We start from the raw sequence: 21769 nt of genomic DNA on the forward strand, positions 1-21769 counted from the left end.
AAAAAAAAAAGGAAAAAATCCTTGGAATTCCTATATAGATCAAATGCTGACATTTTTATTTCCAAGGCTTTATATTCCACCTCGGAATAGTTTACAGCTCCTTTCCCACTTGGAATACGAGGCCAGCGGTGCTGGTGTTCCAGCTGCTGTGAGCCATCCTGCTGCAGCGATGGGCAGAGTGTCCCTCGGGGCCGCTGGGCTCCGYGCGCTCTGCTCCCCATCCAGCTCCCGGTCGGCATCCGGCAGGAATGCCGGCGCCGAGCCCAGAGCGCTCGGCCGGCCCGGCTCGCGCTCCCGCCTTCCAGCAGGCAGGCGGCAGGACAAAGGCATCCGAAGCAGCACGAGGGCTGGGAGGCTTCCACAGCAACTGCGGTGCTAAAATTAATCCCAGGTCACGTTGTAGGAGGGCAATTGAAGGAAAATTATCCCAAATTTCTGCAGGTGGGGAATGCCTATGTAACAAGTGGCAGACAATTTTGTCTAGAAGATCATTTTTACAGAAAAAAAAKGCAGGTTCATATCAGTTTTGAGGCTATGCTTGTTCTTTATTTACACTTCCTCAAACCTTTGAAAAAAAAAATACCCTGCATTAAAAATGATATTACATAGCACTAAAAAGTTCACTTTTTTCTAATGAAAATGACATCAAGTGCATGCAAGACAGCTCAGCGGCCTGTGTGTGGTTCTCTAGGAACCACATGTAGTGGTTCTCTAAAGTTTCCTCAATACTAACAATATCTGGAGTTTAATTAACCTCATTGCTTTTGTTCTGTCTACACAAGCTTTGCACACAAGTATTTTAGTCATTAATAACCATGCTAAATGCAACCATTAAATTACAAAATACAGACCCACACACACAATATGAATTTATGAAGTATTCTGGAGACATTTCGTTATAGAAAAGTAACTACTTGACAGATATTTGCACTAACAAGGATAAGCACTGTAAAGCTAAATATGTAAAGTGCAGTCAAATTGCAATGGGATCTAGTGTCTCATAATTAAACCAGGCCAGTTCATTTCTACCCTTTTGCTGGCCTACAAGAACCCACCAGTTAGMCTTGCCCACCCTTCATCAGAATCCTACAGCAAAATTACCCTCATGACTTTAACTGTTAAGAGAGCTGCGTTATATCCCCCAAGGCATGAGATGATATTTATTCTAGCACTGTGCAGTATGTGGGATTAAAAACCATTTTCATAGCAAATTCCTGAATTAAGGTGTCTGCAATAAAGGACATCACCAAAAAATACAATGCCTCTTGCTATCATTCATTTTCATTAAGGAAAATTTGGCGCATGAAACATTTTATATACAATGAACAATCCACAATCAATTGCGATCTTAATATAGATATATGAATATAATACAAATCTGCATTTTATATGTAGGCAAATCTGAAAGCAGAACGTACGTAAGATTTAGGGCTCAAAGGTTTCTAAGGACTATAGAGTTGCATACAAGGCATGCTACTTACTTTCCATCTGTGTCTGATGCAGCTGCATAGTGTAGAGGTGTACAACCCCTCTCATCAAGGTCATTCACACTAGCTCCAGATCCCACAAGGGCAAACAGGCACTGATAATTACAATTGGCAGCAGCATAATGGAGTGGAGTTCTTTAGTACACATTTAAATAAAAAGTACAATGGTAAATAACAGCACAATAAGATTATAGAGACAGAAAATGCAAAATAAAGTGACATTTTAAAACCCTGCTTACACTTAGCTGACAAGTATTTGTGCTGAAGAATGTATAAACACAAATATTTTAAATATTTAAGATGATTTTCTTGGGGCTATTTAATAATGCAGAGCATCATCTGGGGGATGAATCTGTCAGCCAATATACAAACATATTCTCTGCTATGGGAAGTTTTACACAAATTTTCTTGTGTAAACATACAGAGGAWAATGCAGTTTACACTAGAAACATTTTTTTATAGCTATTCAAGTCATTTTAATCCACTCTGAAAATTATGAATAAATCTAATATCCATTGTCTAACAAAGTACATAGCAACTAARCAAGGTAAAAACAAAATACAACAGTTAACAGGGTAGATGTTTTATTACAAAGACATCAGCATTTTATCCAGGTTGGAACAAAGCAGCATGCTTTTCTAATTATTATACTCCGCATCACAGCACTGTCAGAGAAATATTTTTAAAATTTAYTTTATTTTCTCACAACGAATGAAACACTGAAGAATGAACTCGGTTTTAGCTCTTTTTACTTTAAGATAGATTACTGCTACAAATATCTCAATGTAGGGATGCCTTAGTGCTTCTTGTACATGTCCTATCTTTCTCTCTTCCTTAAAGAGTTTTTTTTTTTTCAATTTAAGCTATTTAAATTCTTTTTCTTTTTCCAAAGTCATGTTCTATAGATCGAGTTAAAATACAACAGAAAAAAGAACTGTCAATGGGAAAAGTGGAAGAGAAAAGAATGGAAGTAGAATTTTACTAGATGGAACTTATATCCATAACATTCTCTTCGAGTCCTACTCCTGWCACTCGCATCGAGGAAAATCATATTTTCTATGATGTGATATGAAATTTTGCACAAGTATTGATCATGCCTTCCTAACTTAAATACTAAAAATAGAAATTACTGTCATTCCCAAAGAGTTCCGAGTATGAGCAAGGAAAGGAATCAGAAAAGGATGGATGTCGTGAGAGGAAAAGGGTGAAGTTGCATTTAGAAAATCCAAGTATTTTTTTAAAAAGCCTCAGGAATAACATCAGAATTATAGTTTTAATTGGTAAGTTATTTGGAAACATTGCTAAAGACCTTGAATGGGAAAAATGTAAACTTGACAGATCAAGGTTATAAGCAGAAGAGACTTTAAAAAATCAAAGGATGYATCAATCTTCAGACACAAGACTGAAATCTACTTTTTAAAAGATAATAAATAAAATATGTTTTTACTTCTTGATAATATATCCTTCAGCATAGGAACTGCTGTAGCAGTTCTAAGGATCTGTTAGGGACGTCATCTCTAAAAACATTCCTACTGGAATATACAGGCTTGCTCATATAACATAAGCATGCTATATAAATCATTATGTAGTATTTTAACAGCCCTTAACAAAACGCAAATCAAGAGTGAATCTTACCTCCCAAATCTGTCCTTTTTGTTGAAGTCTGCACCAGTATTGAGCAGAAGGTTTAGGCACTCCAAATTCCTATGAAGTTAATGCAACATTGCTTGTGATTGCATATTATATTTCCTTCATATTGGCCTTTCCAAACATCTGAACTGCTATATGTATACATCTCGTGGCATTTTTATCAAACAAAACTATCATAGGAAAATTTAAATAAATATATTTTACTTAGAAAATCCATATAAAAAAATATTTCAAAATTGCAGGAGCAAAACACTAAAGAACAGGTTATTCCAAATCTACATACAGAATGGCTAGCAGAAAGCTCAAGAATATTAACCTGGTTTAATACAATTTTCAATTAAAAAAAAGATAAAACTTCATATCACAAGATGTTTTGCTACTAAGATGCTGGACTAAAAACAATTTTTAATGCATACAATTTAAGGCCAATCACATGTTGCTGTGTTAATACTCTACTTTTTAATAATTCATTTCATTTAGTAATTCATTTTCAATGCAATACATCATTGTAACAGATGCAAAATAGTTATTTAAACAAAATCTTAGTAACTTTCCTAAACTTAGGATGAGGAAGTATATAGCAAATTATGATTTTTTTTATATAAAAAAGACAGTATTTTAACCTTAGATACATTCCTGTTAGAACTGATTATCAAATGTCTTTGATTTTGACCAACCACTTAGTGTAAAGAAAAATGAAAGATCTTGTGCCCCCCAGATGGTAGCRTGAGAACTATTACCCATTTTTTTGGACAGTTTTGAGCATCCACTATAAAAAAGAACAAATCACAACAGAATAACTCMATTGATGAACAAGTAGTGTTGACCACTTTATTCATCTAAGGTTTAGAATGATGACATTTTAGTTAGGTTGATCTTTTGTTCAAGAGTATGTGAGAAACAGTTTCCCAAGGAGTTATTCTCCTCCTCATGTCCCATAGCAATCCTGCAAGGACATGACATTTTGGAATCCAGTAAATTCTAAAAATTATAGTATCATCCATGGGAAATTGAAATAAAAAAAGTCTCTCCCCAATAATAAACTTAAGACAAGGTTGATGATATCTGCATGCTTTGTTCCCATAATTAAGCTGAATATTTCAAATTGCTCTTCCCCAGGCTCTACTTTCTTGTCTTTTTTTCTTTTTTTAAGATGGAATCCATCTAGAAATTATATCCTTATTTATATAAATTCTGAGAGGAGACACCTGGAAAACCATAGAGAGGAAATTAAAAACAAAAAAGTCCAAGAAAACCCAGCAATGATCAGACACTGAAAAGAAGGACAACTAACAATGAAAGCCCTAATGCCACCTACCCTCCCGCTGCAGCTGCGTGAAGACAAGTCCTGCCAAAATCATCYGGGGTGTCGATGTCAAAACCTACAAAGCAAGAGTTTCACAGAAGCATTATGTAACTCAGCCTTTCACAAAAGGTGCTCTCAGGCAGACTTAACAGTTATTTGTAAGAAAGTACTGCAGACTCGACAACCGATTTCGCTTGAAACAAACGCTTGTTTTCTGTATATTTTGGAAAACAGGTATTTAATTGCACTAAAACAAAAGGCAATTTTTGGTGATTCTTCCTTATCCTAGTTACCTGAAATACTTTGCTATTATCAAGAACTAAATATAAAAATATATGAAAGCAATATGACAATTTAAGAATAAGCCAGAATTATTCACTTTATCATTCAGCATTCTGAACAGCTGTTTTCTTTACATGAGGAGAGGGATGACAGCATTACTAAATCTAGAAACCACTGAAATTCCATCTTTTACTTTAGCTCTCTAGTCCCAAGCAACAAATTTGGTTGAAGTGGAATAAAGGCTGCAAACAGCAATTACTTATAGGGGAACCCATCAGAGAATATCACCGTTTTCTCAAAAAAAAAAAAAAAAAAAATTGAGATCATAAATATTGCAAATATTGAAGTCAACTATTTGACAGTATTGGTATCTATAGCTAAGGTTACTATAGAAGTCTAAACTTTGCTCTGGCATTCCTGCTAAAAAGATCATCCTTAAAACCATACATTAATACCTAAATAACTGAAAACTAATCAATAGTCTAACTAGTCAATCTTGCCTTTGTGCATAAAACAAAGATATCTCAAGAAAATGAAGCAGTAAAAAGCAGTAGGTAAAGCCTATACAATCAAATGAAAAACTCTTTCTCMGACAAACTGTACTATTTAGGACAATTCTCCCTCCCCTCTTCCAAATGGAGGGGATTTCTTAAATATTTTTATATCATTTAGCATCCACGTATGTTCCCATTCACTGCACCCTAAATGATTCTGTACCTGGTGCGCTGCAAATAGGCAGTTTATGAAGGTTATGCCTGAACTGTAAGACACACCAGGAAAAAGACAACTTACTTTCCCTGTGGAACTTAGCACCAGTTCCATGGAGAAAAAGGAATAATAAATCAAAGCAACTGGAAGCACTTTCATGTTAAGAAAGGCTGAGCACATATTGAGTTCATGCTCCCTGTGAAATGGTCTCAGCAAATAAAGCTTCTTCCCTGACACCATCCCATGCCCTTCCCTCCAAATTATTTGGAGTCAAGCAAGCATTTGATCCAAATCTGACAATATGATCCCCAAACACCGAGTCACTAAACACAGTGAGGGACAGGGTAGTGCCTGCCAAAGCAACCAAGGCAATACATAAGGTACGTGGCTTTTACACTGCATTGCATTCAAATACCTGAGGGAAAACAGCACAAAATTAAGCCACTGAACTCGGTGCATTTCTATAGGTGTCACTGAAGCCAAGAACTTTGAAAAGTTCAACAGGATCAGATATCAGATAAATAACAAAAGCAGCACAGTGCACCAGCCCATAAGGACTTTAGCAAAACTGCTATGCCTTAAGGCATAAGCAGAAATCAGAAAAAGGATTATTCTATTTTTATCCTGTAAAGTTTCCCTTATGCACTCCYTAAATATTTTAAAATCCCTCTTGGAGTGCACACGGATTACTAGATGACTAAATACAGATTACTAGGCAGAACCTAGTAGGCAAGTAATAACTGACCAACCTCCCTCTATGTAATGGAACAAATCCAACACTGAAAACAGTGTGTGGCTTGAATTGCTTAATTAATTCACAATAAAGCACAAATGCAGCAATTCCTAATGCCACAGCACACAGGGTCTTCACAGCTATTGGGCTGTACATGATAGAACCAGACCAAGTTGTGCTGTCTTCAAGGCATCTTGGAAGAGAGGAGGAGGATGCTGCAAGGTCATAGTAGGAACATTAAAGTTCTTCTCTTTGAGATTACACTGTGGTCTGAGCCAGACATGTTCCCCCTTTGGGCACCTTAACATTTACAAGCACAACACTGAAAAAATACAGATACATTGCTTCAATTTGGGGGACTTTCTTTTACAAAAAGATTATGCCTGTAAAAGTTTGCATTCACTTAACCACAGAGAGTCTGTTAATGAGCACTGTCCCCAGGCTACTAGAAAACTCTGAAGATTTTCACATGACTCTAAATTAAAATTTAATTAAAAGCTACTCTAGGGAGTAAACAAAAAAAAACGTATAAAGCAGGCCTAAGATTTTAAATAGTACCTTACCTGATGAAAGCAGCTTTCTGCAGCAGTCTGAAAATCCACTTAATGCTGCCAAATGGAGAGGAAACATCCCATGTATACCCCGCCTAAGATACACCATAATCAGGTATCACAGCTTCGTTACAATAAAGATAAAACAAACAAAATTTTATGCCAAAGTGCATGTGCATGGTGGGCTCACCAAATTAATCAGGATAATTAGCCCGAGGAAAGCTCCTCACATATTAAGAGTTTTCTTGCAAACTAGACGGGATGCATTAATTCAGAGCTGTGCTCAATTAAAGGCTTCAGAGCTTTTATTTCAAATATACTCATTTTAAAGGAAAGGTAATTATCTTTTCAGTATCAATTGCCATGTACTGTATAGTTATTTAGAAGTATAGCATTAGATAAATATAGAAAACATTCAGCACCTCAAGCTTAAGAACATATACAAAATTACAGTAGTCTTGTTAGCCTAATAAATACAGYTCTAAATTCTCTCAACTTGCACTTGTGCCAGTAAATGTTACCTACTTTGCAGTGTCAGCACCACTTGTAATCAACGTGTTGATTAATAGCTCATGGCCGTATCTAGCTGCTATGTGCAAAGGAGTATTTCCATTCTTATCTTCACAGTCTATTTCAGCTCCTATAATAAAAAATAATTGTTAGTGAGAATATACAGAAGGTATACGTGCTTTTGTTAGAAAAATGACAATGATGATTTGAGTAATATCAGCAAATGACCATAAACAGCTATTCTGGCTATTTAATTTACAATGTTTTAAGTGTTAGTTAGCATAACAGCTAGCAAACTGAGAGAGATATTTTCTTATGTACTTACATGGGAAAACTTTCTGCGACCTGGGTTACAGAAGAAAAATTAATACCCTTTCCCATTCTGAAAAATTACCCATTCTGAAAAATAAACATTCTTTGATGCAATTTATCAAAGTATCTAGGCAGGCATATCAGAYTCCACCATTAATTTAACTACTGGACATCAAATTTAAAAAAAAAACCCCAAACTTACAGTACATTGGTATCAATGCAAGAGGAAGAAATGATTTCTAGTGTTGGAATGATGATAACAACTACTCCCTTCCCCTGCTTACCGTTTTGAATGATGGTCTGAGATCTTGAAAATCTACCGTGGATTGCTGTCATGTGCAAAGGTGTCTTCCCATCTTTACTCTGGAAATGAAGGACAGCAAAAGGCTTTACTCRTGGCCAGCAACAGCCACCTGTCGGAACGGGACAACCAACCACCCGCTTCTGCTCTCCCTTATACCCACTCCTGCAAGGAGGGGGCTGGCAGGGACGAGTCAGCAGGAGGGGACAGGCTGTTCAAAAGAGCCACCTGGCTGCTCTCAATGGCTCCTGGAGCTGTGGGTGACAGCTCAAGATGCATGTTCCCCCCGACACCTGCCTGCAGGCYGAGGGCAGCAAACACCCTCAGCAGCAAGCCGAGGAGCAAGCCTAGGCCCAGCTCTGTCCCCCTGGCCAGAATACAACAGGGAAATAACAAAAAACAGAGATTCTTTGCTAAGAGAAAGCAGCTGCATTTATTATTGAGGTTTCTAAGTCGTATTAGAAGACAACACATTCAAAATCTCAGGTGTTTCACTGAAATGTCTTCAAAGTGACACTTAATGAGTAATTTATCATGAAGCACCAGTGATGCTTAGGTGCAACTCTTCAACCACATGGGGTGTTCTACACTTGGCACACACACCTATTGGGCACTTACCCCTTCACTCAGGACAGGCACCCTCCAAGGAAGCCAACAGCAGCACATGAGCGGAATTCAGTTTTTAATAGCACCATGTAAATGCACTTTAAAAGGTCAGTTTTTCTTACGATTATTGCTTTGGGGTGAAATTTGGTTATATAGTTTATCACAGGAAAGCTTTCCTGCTGAAAAGTTTTTACAAACGTGCACAAAATAAAAGCAAATATGGCACTCAGAAAATAAAAGCACTCTCAGATGCACATGCATGCCACATCCTTGCATTTAAACATCGACTTTGAGGGGAATAAATTGTCCAGAAAAATCAAAGTTTAAAAAGAAAAAGAAAAAAAACCAAAGATGGTAGTGGAAACTGCAGAGATGGCACTGCAGAGAGCCACTACTACTACCTCRGTAATAAAATTTGGGATATGGACTTCTGAAGTGTAGACTTATGAAATAAAACACTCGATAACAATAGCCCAGKTATCTCCTGATCTTTTAGCTAACAGATTTCCTCAATAGTTAACAGATGAAAAGACACACCCAAGTATCCATAACAGCAACAAAGAAACACCAAAAAGGGCTGAAATGCACTTGAGAAGTCAGACAGTAGGATTTAATTTCAAGAGCTTCTGTCACTGGAAGTCTTTAAAAAAAAAAGTCTGAATAAGCACAAATCACAAATGATATAACTTCCCCAAATAATCTCTATGCTCTCTTCCATACAGACAGAACTTTCTCATAATGTCTGCCCTTTAACTTTCTCTCTGCAATTCCACTGTTTTTCCCCAACCGTTAATACTCTACATGTTTAATTATTCTCTTCCATTAAAAGTCCTTTTTTCCCCCCTCACTTTGTCTTTAAGTTAAAGAAACAACTAGTCCAAAGAAAAATGGTTGTATAAGAACAGTTTACTTTGAGGAAGTGACCAAAAGCCTAATTTGATAGTTAATGTCATAGATTTAGAAAGGGAAAACTTTGAGGAAGTAAGGAATTAAATTAACAAAGGCAACAAGTGGGAGAAGAATTTAAGACAAAACTTGCAATCTCACTGGTGTAGAGGTGCTAAATCTGCACCTCAAACAAAGGAAGCTAATAAACAGAAAGAAGCAAAAAAAACAGTGGATACAAGCATCACTGGATGCATTAATAATGGACATCACAAGGACATTAAGAATAACCTAAAATGACAGTCTTAAAAACTTAGTGTAATGGTGAACTGAGAACCCTCAAAGTCATTTGAGCAAGACCTTGCACAGGACAGTAAAATCAAAATCACCACCACTAATGTAAATGAAAAACAGGAGTACAATCAATAAAAACAGATTTGCAGATTCACTCTGCTCAAATCTCCTTACATACATGCAGTGCAGATTTCTCAAGACTCTAAGGGAGCTGATTATTTGTCATCGCTTTCTTAAGCCTTGAAGCAACAGGGCTTCAAGGGCAACAATACATTGAACAAAAGAGCTGTGAGTTTCCTGCGGAAGCAGAAGGTTGGGCAGCATAACCAAGGTCTCTTTAAGATTTTTGTTCCCATTTCCTTTTATTCTGCATTTAAGATGTTCCATCTAAATATGAATCTACATTTCTACATTCCATCTAAATATGTATCTACATCTGCCAGATACTACATGAGATGAGGCAGCGTCTTCGGGCTAACCATTAGTCTTGTATTTGAGATCCACCACTAAGCAAGCACTTGGACACTAACCGTGTTTCAACTGCGGAGTTTTATTACGCAGGGTCGGGGGCAATGCAGCTGACCCTGACCCTACATAATAAAATGTTTTATTCACATTTTTAACAAATTATCCTCCAAGTAAGACYTTCTCCAACAACAATTCCATTGTTCCAGTGTCACAAATGGAAGCAAAATATGTTTTGATTTAGGTCACTTAATTATCAAGCACCAAGGTGTCTCATTACCTACTTATTTCTACGTGTTCTTCTACACATGGAAAAGCTGAATGGTGAGAAGGGCCACTGCAGTAGCTAGTGGTACCTAATAGAGAGTTACTGCTCTGCAGGACTGCATTAATTCGGACCAAGCTGTAACAGCAAGGCTGAGAACAACACAGCACTTTCCTAAGTCCAGCACTTCTATTGTTCCATTATCTCCTGCCACATTTTCCCTCCTGAGAGGAAGCCAACAACCACAGATATGCCCAAGCACTTACCCTCCATCTGTCAGCAAGAGTAAGATTTGGACTGTGATCTTCTGCTTTCCCAGCTGGGTTATCTCCAGCAGAGAGTGCTCTGACAGTGTCCTCTAGCCTGCACCAMGACTGCAACCTGCTTGATTATCACAGACACGGCCGCAGCTGGGGCACAACTACCAACTACTGGATCGGATGACACAAGCAGTAAAATTTTGATGAATGGGTAAATGCTGCAATTTGCTGGTTTGTGACACTTGTAAGAACTTCACTGAACCTGAACTTCGGCCTCAGCAGGTGAAAACTGAGCACAGCTCCATTTCCCTACGTACTGAGCACGAAGGCGCTGAAAGAGAAACATTCATTTGAATGCTCCAAATTATTAGTCAAGCAACAGACTCTAAACTCAATTTACTTTCCTATCCTGTTATGGACTCTATTCTTCACTTAAGGTTTCTCTTTGAAGGCCTTTTCTGTGAGCAAAAGCTGACTTGGAAAAGGGTTTTTTTTTAGCTGTAGGTCCTGCACTTTGCAAAAACAGAGCTGCTTAAGTTTTCATATACAAGAAAGTTATTCACCCCTTCAGGCCTCTATTTTTATCTTAGTTACACCACCATAAATACAGAGAAAAGCCCATCAACTGAATTACAATAGAGAACTATGCTTATGTCCACAGAAGGAAYAAATTATCATTTCAAGTTGTAATTCTTTCCCCTTCATAACCTAGCTTTCTTCATTTTGCAGTTAATACTTTTGATACTTAGTAGCTCCACATGTTTTAATTACAGGTAGCCTATAGTTAAGGCTGCTAATCCTTTCCACTGTATAGATATTTCTTTATGAAGTACACRTCTTCATGGCATAAGCAGCTAAATCTTTACCAGGCTCTTAAGAGATTTCACCTGAACTTCTCAGCTTCACGCTGGATTTTCCAGCTTTCTCACCGTCAAGTTTCAATAAAAATGATTCTGCTGTCTCAAAATAAGATGAGGAGGAGAACTTGGTTAATCCATATTAAATCTTCTCATTTTTAATTTTAGAAACTGTCCAATGCTATGCTTTGGCTCTCAAAATTCAAAAGCAAACGGGAAGGAAGGCCCCAGTATCTCCCTGGTGTCAAATCATCTCATGTCACCTCTGACAGGTCATCCACATGATGAACCTCTAAACTGAGGAGCATCTTCTGTCATACTGTAAAGCATTAGCCATTCTTTGCAGAATTTCTGAGGTTATTTATAGCTATAACTGACTAGATTTCGTCAATATCTACAGTGTACATCAAACAGTGTACAACATGGTTAAAAGATTCTTGAGTTCAGACCTAAAGATTATAGTACAGAATATTTGATAGAATGGTGGATACTTCCAATTTTTACTCCTTATCTCCAGTTACAGTATATTTAAAAATGATTATCTTGAATCCCTCCTACTATTTTCTAAATATCTTTCTAAAGTGAACTCCTTCTCACTCATTTTCTACATCAGTTAAGGTTCAAGTTTGCAGCAGCAGCAGCAGATATAAAGAATCCTCTGCAGTCTGTAACCAGGGTAAAAGTAATTCTTCATTTATTAATATTGGTATTTATGCTTTTCCTTTTATTTGTGTATGTAACATAATCAATGGTATATTTTAATGTTTTTAAATCACTCCCAAATTTTCAGTGGGGTACAGATTGTGTACTAATAATAAACATTTAATTGCATTTTAGAATTAGATGAAGATCAGTGTAAAGCCACAAAAAGTGAGCCACAAACTGTTTATAGTCATCTCTTACCCAAGTTGCGTTGAAATTAAGACAGAACACAGCCAGACAACAAGAATCCCCCCATGGGTACTTTTCTTCCTACCACAAACTGTACTGACAACTAGAGAGCAAGAGCAACCCRAACCTTTGTTTTCACATACCCATTTCCCAATGTCTTCAGCCTGTCATGACACCAGACATTGACACTGAATATTTTTGAACAAAGTTGATGGCTTCATTACTAAAGCAAAAGTTAACTTCATAACAACTTTTCACACCTCCTTTACAGTTTTCAAGACCTTATGTTACACACACAAGAAGTAAATACAGTATTTATGTTATAACTTGGTTTTACGCCTATGTGGATTAGAAACTCTATCTAAACTAAAACTAGATTCTGGGCAATATTATGCAGCAAAACACTTGTGACCAAGCGGAGATGTTGACAAGTCTGCACACTCTGCTCACAARGTGTTACTGGAGACAAGTCCAAATCCAGCTGTTTAACCATCCCCTGCTCTTTATTGGATTTTATAATCTTGTGTACCACGTCTTTAGTTGATCCAGAAATTAGCCTGCTCAGAGATATTTTAGAGAAATGTATATGATTTATTTTATGCTGCTCATTTATAGGAGAAACACATGTTCTTTTGAATGCATCCTTCTCATTTTCTCTTACTGAGATGGGCAAATCAGGAAGACAAGATGATGTGGACTTGCATACTTAAACACAGTCAAGAAGAACTGGATAGTAGTTTGATTTTTCCTCTCTATCCCTTTGGACTATTTACTACATCCCATTGAGACATTTCAGACTCAGACTGTTCCCTGAAGCAACGTGCTGCCATATTTTTACGGTAACACCTTCCAGAGAAGTACTCTGCAATCCCAGGAGCGACTTCTAAATGTTACTGCACTAACACCTGTGATAAGCTGCCTCTGACAACGATGATATCCCTCTCTTCACGAGTGAACGGGTGGCTCTGCATCCACCTACCTTCATATTTACATCTGCTCCGTTGCAGACCAGAAGTTCTAAGCACAACGCGCCGTGTGTCGATGCAGCAGCAAAGTGCAAAGGTGTGAAACCCTTCTCGTTCATTTGATTTACATTAGCACCRCAGTCTATGAGTTCATTCACTACAACATCTTGCCCATTGTAGCAAGCTACATGTAAGGGGGTATTTCCGTAGGCATTTGGTTCATTCATCTGTCAGAGAAAAAAAACCCACGAGATTAGTTAGCTAAAACACGCCCGTGTTCCTGCAGCACTAATTATCACCAGAAAAAAAAAGTCATCATGAGACACAATTTCTTCATTATGTTCTAGGACTCTTCAAAAGCAGCAATTAAATGCAAGTTCCGGATGAAATTCTTCGATTAAGTATTACATAAGAGTTTTGTTTTTCCTCTGGGAGAACCGAAGTAATGATCTTAATGTATCTGTATGTGGTACTGCCTCTTCTGGTTGTGAGAAAGGAACATTTCTTAAATGAAGTTTTGACACCTCTGCAGTTGGCTTCACATATCTAACCTTTAAGCCCCGAAATACTTCAGGATACTGTGATGCTGTGGCAAGCACATAACTTTCTATATTTGAGTAGATAGTAAAAAAATCATAGCGGAGAATTATTGCCTTCAATGGTTCTATGGACAAACTACACATTTTTTTTTATCCTCCCTCCCTCTGCTTAAGCCTCCTCTAATCCATTTTTAGAGATCCTCTTCAGGTTTCATTCTCACTTTTCCCACCACTTTTCTAACCATATGAGAGTTCTCTCAAGCTAGAGACTAAAAATTCTTTCCTCCGCATTCCCTTTTTTTTTTTTTTTTGGCATATGGCTTTGGTCTCTTTACACCATGCTGAAGGGTTCATCCCTGAATGGTCTTCTCTGGTTTGCCACTTGTATCATCTGTCTCTATACCCGGTATTCCCAAGATTAAATCCATCCCCTCTGCATTTCCTAAATCAGGACCTATACTCTGTTCCACATTCAACACTATGTTTTTAATGTTTTTAATTACTAAAACTGTTGTTGTTCTTCCCTCRGGGTGAGTGGATCCATTCTTCTGGTGCTGAGATCCCTTACTTTTTGCCAGTATTTACACAAGGAATTCTGGATTCCTCRTTCTCCAAAAGACAAAGTAGATTAATTCCCATGTGGATAAGCCTAACAAAGAAAGCTTCACTCCAGTTGCCTCCACACCACTTTCCTGTAATGAAGTGTTTAGCTTCACAGAACACTCATGTTAAAAGACCTGCAGGTTCTTCTGAGTTTAACAGAAATTTTGGATGCACAAGATACATTTCTTAGACAGTTTCAAAGTTCTCTAGCATATTTTCCATGCAAAAGTACAACACAGACTTTTAGTTTATTTTGCATTTTCTTACTATAGTATTAAAATTTCCCATAAACTAGAATATTGTCCAGAACTAATATGATGTCGGCAAGTCAGTAACAATTACATTGTACAAAGAACTGAGGCAAAAAGAGTTTAATTTCCTGCAGGTCAACTAGGATGTGTATAGCAAAGCTAAGAACGGAATTCCTATTTCCTGAGCTCTATGAGAAAAATCATTACAAAGGAACAAAGAAACTACTAAGTATACATTTTTAATCAAATAAAAATCTGCAAAACTCTCAAGTTATTTTGGGAAATGAAGCTTTAAAATTGAAAATAAGGATAGTGAATGAAGATACTCCAAAATATATTCTATGCTACTATTAAAAAATCATAAACACTGTACTATAATACTAATAATCGTATTTCAAAAACAAAGTAATGAAAGAAATATATTGCTTGATTTCATCTGTCCTTACATCAACTCCCAGATCTAGAAGATACTTGACCACACTGATCATCCCACTAGACGCTGCAGCATGCAGGGGTGTGTAGGATTTCTTGTCTTTGCATGTTACCTCGGCTCCATGGGCCACAAGGAGTTTCACAACTTCAATGTGACCTGAAACGATAAATACAGTGACATGAAGCTGCTTTTTAGACTAACTAGAACAAATTTACAAAATTAGGAATTGTACAATTATTAAAAAATGAACAGATGTTATTCATTTGAACTCAATGTAGAAAAKAGAGAATTCTATTTTTTTCCTATTTTTTTTCATGAAGTCTCCAGAAGAAAGTATTTCCACATGGAAAAATGATTCCAATAACCACAGTCCTTCTACTGGAAAAACAATTTAAAAAACCTTGTCTTCTGCTCACGGAAGGATTTTTTGTAAGATTTGAGACCTGGTGAGGTGACACAACTTTGCAGGTACTAAACGTTTGCTACAATTTTCTGTTAAAAATGTGAGGAAGAATTTGACTTTCAGGTTCCGGAATGTGCATTTTCCTTTACTTGCACAACTTTCGAAACGTCATACAAATAACACTTGCACAACTTTAAAAACTTCATACAAACAAAACTTTATACAAAAACTTTATATAGGAACCACAGGCAACTACTCTCCAAAGTTACTGGGAGGGTAGGAGTTAAAAATACCAAAACAGGAGGCTGAGGGGATGAGTTACAAGAAGATCCCCAAGAGAAGAGGGAAAAAGGGAAGAGAGGGCAGCACATCCCATGGGACAGCCAGTCTCCCACGCAACTTTGGGACTGCTCTAGGGCACTTAGCACAGGCTYTTCTGTGGGAGAGGGAGAGCCAGCCCTCCCTCTGACTGTGCCTGCAGCACCAGCTCTCAGGCAGTCGCCATGGTGGGAACTCATCTATTTGCGAAAATGAGGAATTTTTTTTCATTCTTCCTCAGATTTCAACTGAACTCCCAAAGCGGCAGCTGAAGTTGCCGGAGCGTATGCCAGAGGGATAGCTGTGACCAAAGGCAGGGTGGGTGAATAACGAAGCCGGAGCGCAGCGGCCCGCGGCGCCTTCCGTGCGGCTCCCTCACACAGAGATGGGGGCTCTACCCTTCAAGCAACACTACCTCGGGTAACCAGGTGGTGGGAGCCACTGAGGATTTATGTTTAATCACTCAGTCTCAACTGCAAGGCTGGATTTGATACGTGGTACTTCAGAGTTTATAAAAGTCTAAGACTTTGCTTTTTCTGCAATTGAAAAGGGACAAAAGCCCGGATAGGATCTGCCCACTCGGCACAAAGCGGTGCACAAAAAGCTGTTTGAACAGCCGTGCAGACAGCATGGGACATGTTGGATGCTGCGTGCCCCCCAAAACACGCCATGCCCCTTCACACGGCCCTGCGGAGGAGAAGCGAGCGGAGCTGACGGCTGCAGTGCCAAGTGCTGCAGTATTTCACTTCTGAAGTACTTGGTTATCGCAGGAGAGAAAGAGGAAGAACAGTTTAAACAAGATTATTCATGATACGACCCAACCATTAGAGGGGAAAAGAACAAAAACCAGCCCTAAGGAAGGTAAAAGCGGAAAGATACTGAAAGCAGTAGGAGGAAGGGATAACAGGGCAGTTTCAAAAAACAAAGAGAAAAAGTTAAAGCAAAGCACACACAACCAAACAACCCCCTGACCTGCAGTTAAACCGCAAGCAGCGATGAGTGGACGGCRCCCAAGGGGCAGAGCGAGGCGCTTCGGGCCGGGAGCACTCGGGAGCCCTCGCGCAGCGGCCGGGGCCGCGCAAACCGCCCCGGGAGGGACAGCCCATTGCAGCGGCACCGCGCACCGCGGCCGCGCCGCAACGGAGCCCGGAGAAACGCAGGAAGGAAGGAAGGGGAACAATGGCTATAATCCTATAACGGTATTTATAGCAGAGTGACTAAGGGCATAACTTTTTTCTTCTTCTTCTGCGGGCCGTTTTACACAATGGGAGTGCTTTAAAGTTGTCTTCAAAGAGCTAGAGCAGTGTAACATGGCTTTAAAGTGCGAGAGGGCCAAGATTTCTTCTGCAAAGAGAGCAGTTCGTAATTYGACTTTTGTGTGAATCCAGCTTTGTCAGCAGATCCCTTTTACTACTATTAAGACCTAACAAACAGGCCCAATTTTGCAAACACAGGTTTGTGCAGTTGTAAAGGCCACAATTTTCAGGCCTCAGACCACAGCACATTTCCTACAAAGCACAACTCAGCAGCAGCCCACTGAAACCATTTTGCTGAGAGAAAATGTTAAAAAGAGAAGTTAATACACACATTTTGCTGCCCTTTCCCTCAAGTATTGCTCAGTAGATAAGATTAAAATCACATTTTCCCTTTGAAATTATTGCTTCCATTTGCTGTTACATGGCAAGATAGGGAAACACTGCAGTTACAAGACTCAAAGCCACCACTTTTTTAACCACATGTAAGAAATTTGTTTAATTAACAACACTTAAATCTATTTTTAAGACAAAAAATCCCCTACCACACAGACACATTGCGGCACATTATCTGTATTTATAAGCAATTGTCTGATTTATAATAATAACTATTAATGCAAAACTACATATTGAGAAACTTTTTGCCTAAGATACTTATCCTAAGCGTAACTTTTAAAAACCAAGGATAYGTATGCACAGTCTCATTTCTTTCTTTCTGGGGGAAAAACACATTCAGAATCTAGTGATAAAAATGTTTAAGGATATATTTTTCTCCTTTTCCAAGCTCTGTTTGAAGTAATCTTAATTTAGAGTAGTATCTCTGGGGTTAGTGCAGAAATTGCTTTTCTATGCCTAAAGGCAATGTAAGGAATCCAAATATCCTTTGTTGATAGGTTATTAATCTTTTTGGTTTGATACCAAATATAGCCAAATCAGTTTGTTTTACTCTGGGAAGAGCCAGTATCGGAATTATTTGCTTCATGCATTAAGTTAGTATTTGTCAGAAATTCAACGAGTTCCCTTTTAATTAATAGCAAAAGGCTTTCGCTTCCAAAAAGCATTTCTCTGTTACAGTAATTTCAACAAAATGTTCACTCCTTTTGATCAAYYGTGCAGAGAAGCTGCTGTAAAGAACAGGATCACCCTCTTTTCCTAAACTCATTTCCATAAGATGGTATTTAGGTCTATAGCTATGTATTTGCCAGGGAGTTTTACATCTAGGATGCTACAAGCAAAGTAAGTGTAGAAGCTCAAAACATAACCACAGGAACAACAGATCACTGCYGGGTCCTTATACCACATTTTGTCTTAGAAGAAATTCCCAGGCATACAGACCACACAATGCTCATATGTGTTTCTATTCTTCTCTCCCTGGATAAAACCATGAGGCAGGAAGCTACAGTCTGCACAATAACCTAGGCAATGGAACCGCCTTTTTTCAACTGGCATTTTCCCAAAGTAGGTATCACAAATCAGCAGTGAGCAGCTAAGYTTCAGTATCAGTTACACATGTTGAAGTGTCTTTTTAGACATTTTCTGAAAGTATATGCCCTGCTACTGCATGGAGGTCAGGCCATTGCCACTAACTCTTTACACCCAAACCAGAGGAAAGATTTTTTAGACCGGTGCCATGCTCTGGTAATTAGAAGTGTTTTATGCTAATGGAGAACATCATGCAGGCACTATATAATCTGCACTAGAGGTAAAAGAGGCACTGTGAGAAGTTTTAGCTTCCGAACCGCTGCAGCACGCTCTGTAAGGACAAGTGCAATCAGCAGCTCCATGGGAATGCCCGAAGCGGACGATGGGCCACAGCGCAGAGGTGTCCGTCAGCACCAACCCGGATTCCCCATCCGCCCCTCCTGCCACCCGCCTTGCAGCGCTCTATTTTCTAGGAGGCTTGGGATACAAAAGCGGTTGTTTGGCACAGCTATGCTGAGGAAAGCAATTCCTACTACTTAATATAATGAAAACTTGACACACAGTGCATCTAAGCAAGCATATCATTCTGACAGTAGTGCCAGCACATCAAAAARTGCCGCGAGAAAGCCAGCCACGAGCTCCTGCACAATAGTGGCAAGCCAAGAATTGCAATGCTTAGAATTGATACAGCTTTCTGTTCAAATACAATCTCCCTGGCTGGCATCACCATCCTCTTACCAAGGTGTCCTTTGTATCTGTTTTCTCTTCACTCAGCTCCCCTAGGAGTTATTTAGCTTTATTGCAAAAGTTTTCAGCTAACATTAGACTTCTGCTGAGCTRGGAACGTGTCTCTTAAAGAATAAAATTCTTTCCCTTGGTTTTCTTTTTTCAAGTGAATTAACACGTTGATTTTCCCACCACAAAAACACATTAACAAGGCAATCTGAAGCACACTGCTAATGCTTTCCTGACAGATACACAGATAACCTCAAAATTTAAATGTAAATATTGTTCTTAGAAAGGCATAAAACTAATAATCTTTCAGTCTTTTTTATTTTTCTTTCTTTTTTTTTTAATATCACAATAATCAACTGCAAATATGTACATACCCATATAGGCTGCCCAGTGTATAGCTCGTCTGTCCTTCTTGTCAAATGCATTAATATTGGCCCCTCTAGACAACAACAAGCTGACCATCTGAGTTAGAAGGAAAGAAAAACAATCCATTCGTACTGAAAAATGATTTAAAATTAGCAAAGAAAATCACACAGGAGAAAACAAATATAACTGAATCCATTTAAAACACTTCTATTTAGTCTGGCTTTAAATATTCTGAATGTTTAMATAAATTAGCTGACCGCAGTGGTGGCACTAATGAATTGACTGATAAATGCAAAACTCTAAYGAAACAAAAACATTTCTAAGCTAAAATATGGCAAAGCTGTAGGATATCTGAGATCAMTAGGTTTTTATTAAGGGATGCACTAAAGGTAATCAGGAAACACAAGCCTACTGCCAATTTGTCTCCAATTATATATACACACACACAATAACAACGGGAATGGGATTTTTTCAGGGCTTACTTATTGGGGGCTTAATAACTAGTGAGTTTTGGTTTATAATATATATTTCCTCCACTTTCATAGGCAACAAATGCTGTATGTTCATTGTCTACTGGACAGAAAAATGCCTTATTTGTTTTAGATGTATCCTCTACTAGTGTGAACTCCAGCTAGCTCACACATATGTGTAGAAAAGGGGAACACTGTAATGACCTTCCAACTAAATGCTGCAATGTATGTTTTCTGCTATCAAACTATACACAGATCCATACAAAAGGAAAAATCAAATGTGAAATAGAGATTTGTTYTCCTTGGTGGGTGGCAGGAAAGACAATTTGATTTTTACCTTAACCTTAAATCAAAYAGTAGAGTGGACAGAATGATGGCTGTGAAACAAGCTAAGCAAAATGACACGTACCTCAACGTGCCCACTGAAGGCTGCRTGATGCAGAGCAGTTCTACCTGCTCGATCGGACACATTTACATTGCTTAGGAGAGGCACCAGAGCTTCAGCACATTTCACAGCTTTATTTGCAGCTGCTATATGCAGGGGGGTCTGCCAGTTTTTATCACGAGCGTTGACGTCCGCTGAATGTTTCAACAACACCTGAACAGCATCCTGGAAAGATTCACAAAAAGAACAAGCTACTTCAGTAAAGATTTAAAATGCTTTCTATGCCTTAAATCCACTTACAACATATCGGAATTTAACTACCTTTTACTTTTTAAAATGGTATTTTTGTGTTTTGAGATGTGTAGTTTATCACACAGCCGGACTTGGGAATGTTCTCAGGGATAGGGGCGATACAAATGACAATCAGTCATGGATTCAAGGGAGCCAACCACTTCCAGGTCCGGTTTCAAGTTCCTTGCACAGATTGGTGAGTTGTTTTGCCATTATACCTAACTCCCAAAGCTCAGTGAAGCTCCCCAGGATTTCTTCCACTGCTATGGATTAGCGGATTTGAACTTACAATCCATTTTCCTCAGTTTGTCAAGCACTTATTTTTACTGTCAGAGGCCAGAAGTGTCACAAAGGCACGGAGAGCTYATTCAGCGTGCACTGAGAGAGCCAGAGCAGCACAAAGTGATGTGCTGCTGATATAGAGAGCTCAAACACAGGGCACAAAAACAACCTGCTGGTGCTTTAAGCACACAAGCAGTTCCTGGGTATCTCGAATTGCCAGGRGGTGCAAGAGCAAAGCATCACTCTCCCTCACAAACAGAACATAAAACACCGGAGCACATTCATTGTTGGGACTACAATACGAACGTGATAATTTCTTCTGCATAAAAAAAAGCATAAAAGTGAAAATGCTCTCTCAGTAACTTGTGATTTAAATGAGAAATGAAATAGCTTCCATTCTATGAGAATCCTAAGTAGATTCAATATTTTAAAATCTGATCAATATTTTTAACTGTTTTTTTTTAACTAAACACTAGGAAAATTACCATTAGAACAAGAAAATTTTGGAAGAACCATCATTTCACTTTTAGAAGGAAGCACTGTAGCATTACTATATAAATAATCATATATTCTTCTATGTACATGCACAAAATGGATTTCAAAAATCAGTGAAGCAGCTTCCTTTCTGTCTGATTTTTGCAACACACAGCAGGCACACAAATGTAAAGAACAAAGAGGAGCAAAATCCGT

General features: G+C 38.4%; 1 protein-coding gene across 2 annotated transcripts in view; it reads right to left on the reverse strand.

Moving 5' to 3' along the window:
- The window catches only part of ANKRD28 (ankyrin repeat domain 28), a 67124-nt gene that overhangs the window by 16477 nt on the left and 28878 nt on the right, over positions 1-21769 (reverse strand). For both annotated transcript variants that reach the window (XM_026050804.1, XM_026050805.1), the window contains 10 exons: positions 20531-20731; positions 19660-19747; positions 15168-15310; positions 13343-13555; positions 7824-7902; positions 7243-7357; positions 6730-6812; positions 4456-4519; positions 3123-3191; positions 1482-1622 (listed from right to left, as the gene is read on the reverse strand). In XM_026050804.1, coding sequence (XP_025906589.1) covers positions 1482-1622; positions 3123-3191; positions 4456-4519; positions 6730-6812; positions 7243-7357; positions 7824-7902; positions 13343-13555; positions 15168-15310; positions 19660-19747; positions 20531-20731 — 1196 coding nt within the window. The remainder of the gene's footprint in view (positions 1-1481; positions 1623-3122; positions 3192-4455; positions 4520-6729; positions 6813-7242; positions 7358-7823; positions 7903-13342; positions 13556-15167; positions 15311-19659; positions 19748-20530; positions 20732-21769) is intronic.

This window comes from Nothoprocta perdicaria, unplaced genomic scaffold, assembly GCF_003342845.1.
Source record: "Nothoprocta perdicaria isolate Ctin4 unplaced genomic scaffold, notPer1 scaffold_70, whole genome shotgun sequence".
Taxonomy (NCBI): Eukaryota; Metazoa; Chordata; class Aves; order Tinamiformes; family Tinamidae; genus Nothoprocta; species Nothoprocta perdicaria.